The sequence below is a fragment of the Tupaia chinensis genome, unplaced genomic scaffold, assembly GCF_000334495.1.
Source record: "Tupaia chinensis unplaced genomic scaffold, TupChi_1.0 Scaffold144472_1, whole genome shotgun sequence".
NCBI lineage: Eukaryota > Metazoa > Chordata > Mammalia > Scandentia > Tupaiidae > Tupaia > Tupaia belangeri.
The window spans coordinates 1143634-1145848 of record NW_006204331.1 but is presented as its reverse complement, the minus strand read 5'-3'; the positions used below and the strand labels follow the sequence as shown (position 1 = coordinate 1145848).

General features: G+C 64.0%; 1 protein-coding gene across 1 annotated transcript in view; it reads left to right on the top strand.

The window, feature by feature from the left end:
- The window catches only part of NPBWR2 (neuropeptides B and W receptor 2), a 1793-nt gene extending 865 nt beyond the window's left edge, over window positions 1-928 (top strand). The window contains exon 2 of the mRNA XM_006167096.2: window positions 82-928. Coding sequence (XP_006167158.1) covers window positions 82-623 — 542 coding nt within the window. The 3' untranslated portion in view covers window positions 624-928. The remainder of the gene's footprint in view (window positions 1-81) is intronic.
- Window positions 929-2215: the final 1287 nt, after the last annotated feature.

Sequence of the window (2215 nt, the reverse complement as noted above, 5' to 3'; positions counted from 1 at the left end):
CCAGCACTTCCTCCCGGCCTGCCATGAGGGTAGACCGCTACCTGGTGGTGCTGGCCACCGTGCGGTCCTGCCGTGTGCTCCGGCGCACCCACAGGGGGGCCAAAGTGGCCAGCCTGTGTGTCTGGCTGGGCGTCAGCGTCCTGGTCCTGCCTTTCTTCTCCTTCGCCACTGTGTACCGCAACGAGTTGCAGGTCCCAAGCTGTGGGCTGAGCTTCCCGCGGCCCGAGCGGGCCTGGTTCAAGGCCAGTCGCATCTACACGTCCATCCTGGGGTTCGCACTGCCCGTGTGCGCCATCTGCGCACTCTACGGGGACCTGCTGCGGCGGCTGCGAGCTGTGCGGCTCCACTCCGGGGCCAAGGCTCTGGGCAAGGCCAAGAGGAAGGTGACCATCCTAGTCCTGACCGTGCTGGCCGTGTGCCTCCTCTGCTGGACGCCCTTCCACCTGGCCTCCGTCGTGGCTCTGGCCACAGACCTGCCCCAGACACCGCTGGTCATCAGCACGTCCTACGTCATCACCAGCCTCAGCTACGCCAACTCATGCCTCAACCCCTTTCTCTACGCCTTCCTGGACAACAGTTTCCGCAAGAGCTTCCTCACCATGCTCTGGTGCCGAGAGGCCTGAGCACCCCCGCCACTCCTCTCCTGGGGAGGGGTGTCTATGCTATTTGGGGACGCCCTACCTCCACACCCCATCCCTGTCTCTCCATGCAGAGAGACAAAGGCCCGTGAAGGGTGGCCAGAAGACCTCTGGTGTGATCCTCTCCACCACCCTGGTCCCTGCACAGCCCCTGGGTGGACAGCAGCAGGGACCCTGGTCCCTGCAGGCACTGGGGCCTACTCACCCACAGAGACAGACACACGGACCACCCCTGCACGGCCCTACAAGTGCTCTCTGGACCCACAGGCCCTTGGACAGTGACCCGAGGGGAGCTGGAGCAGAGTCACCCCGGGCAGCAGATCCAAATGTCACCCGAAGGACAAGCACGTGCATATGGAACGAAGCCTTGTGAGCCCCCCTCCCAGCCTCATGTCCTGTTGTAGGCCCTCTGGGCCATGTGGTGCAGGCCCTCACCCCAGGGCTGGCCAGCATCTGGAAGCCCGTTCCCAGAGCTGAATGTTGTCCAGGGCCTGGACTGAGCAGGAGCTGTGAAACTCCAGGGGTGGAGGGGCTCGGAGGTACTGGTTGTGCACGCGGGGTCTGGGCAGGTGACCGCGTAGTGTTGGTTATCTATTGTTGTGTGACAAATGTGACCAAACTTAGCAATGTAACACATGTCTGAATCCAGTGTTTGCGGTCAGGGTCCGGGCGGTCGGGGTTTGGCTTATTTGGTGGCTCTGGCTCTGGATCTCTCCCTCACGAGGCGTTAGTCAGGGTGCTGGCAGAGGCTGTGAACACCTGGAGGCTAGAGGGGGCTGGGTGCCCTCTTCCCACAGGGCCCCCTCACGTGGCTGCGGACAAGAGGCCTCAGTCTCTCCCACGTGGACTCCGCAGGGCTTGCTTGCCCTCGCGATGGCGGCTGGCTCACCGGCCAGGCAGCATGGCGCTCCATCGCCTCGGTGACCTGGTCTCAGAAGTCACTCATTGTCCCCCCACATGTCACGAACCGAGTCTCTAGGTCCAGCCCACACCCAGGGGCTGTGGGATTCACGAAACAACCGCCCCCGCCTTCGCTCCCTTCTGCGGGAGGAACAAGCTGTTTCCCACTGCAGTTCGGCGCGGTCACACCTCGGACGCTGCAGCCTAATTACCAGGCAGCCTCTGAGAGCTCCTTCACAGGCAGGGGGAGGGCGTCTGTGAGCAGCGTGCAGTGAGCAGGAGCGGGAGAGCCCACAGCCACAGGCAGGGGCGTGTGGTCAGGTCAGGCCTCCCGCTCCGCCCAGACATTCCCTCAGGGGTGTCACCTCCACTGGGAGACTGGTGGGGACCAGGAGGCCAGGCCCTGCCAGTGATCTGCAACCACCCCGCCAGGGAAGAAGGGTCCTTACCCTGGGCCCAGCAGGACTCTGGGAGGTGGGACATCTGGGCTCTGGGCTCTTCCAGGAGCTGCGGAGCCAGTCCTGGACCCCCTGCACCCAACACTGTGATCTTCCTTCCTGATCCGCGGACAGGGCTGCCTTGAACAGCCGGCTCTGGTCCCAGGGAGAGCCTAGTCATAGGCCCACCCCTTTCCCCTCCAGCCCCTACCTCATCACTGCCCATGCCCACCTCGCGAC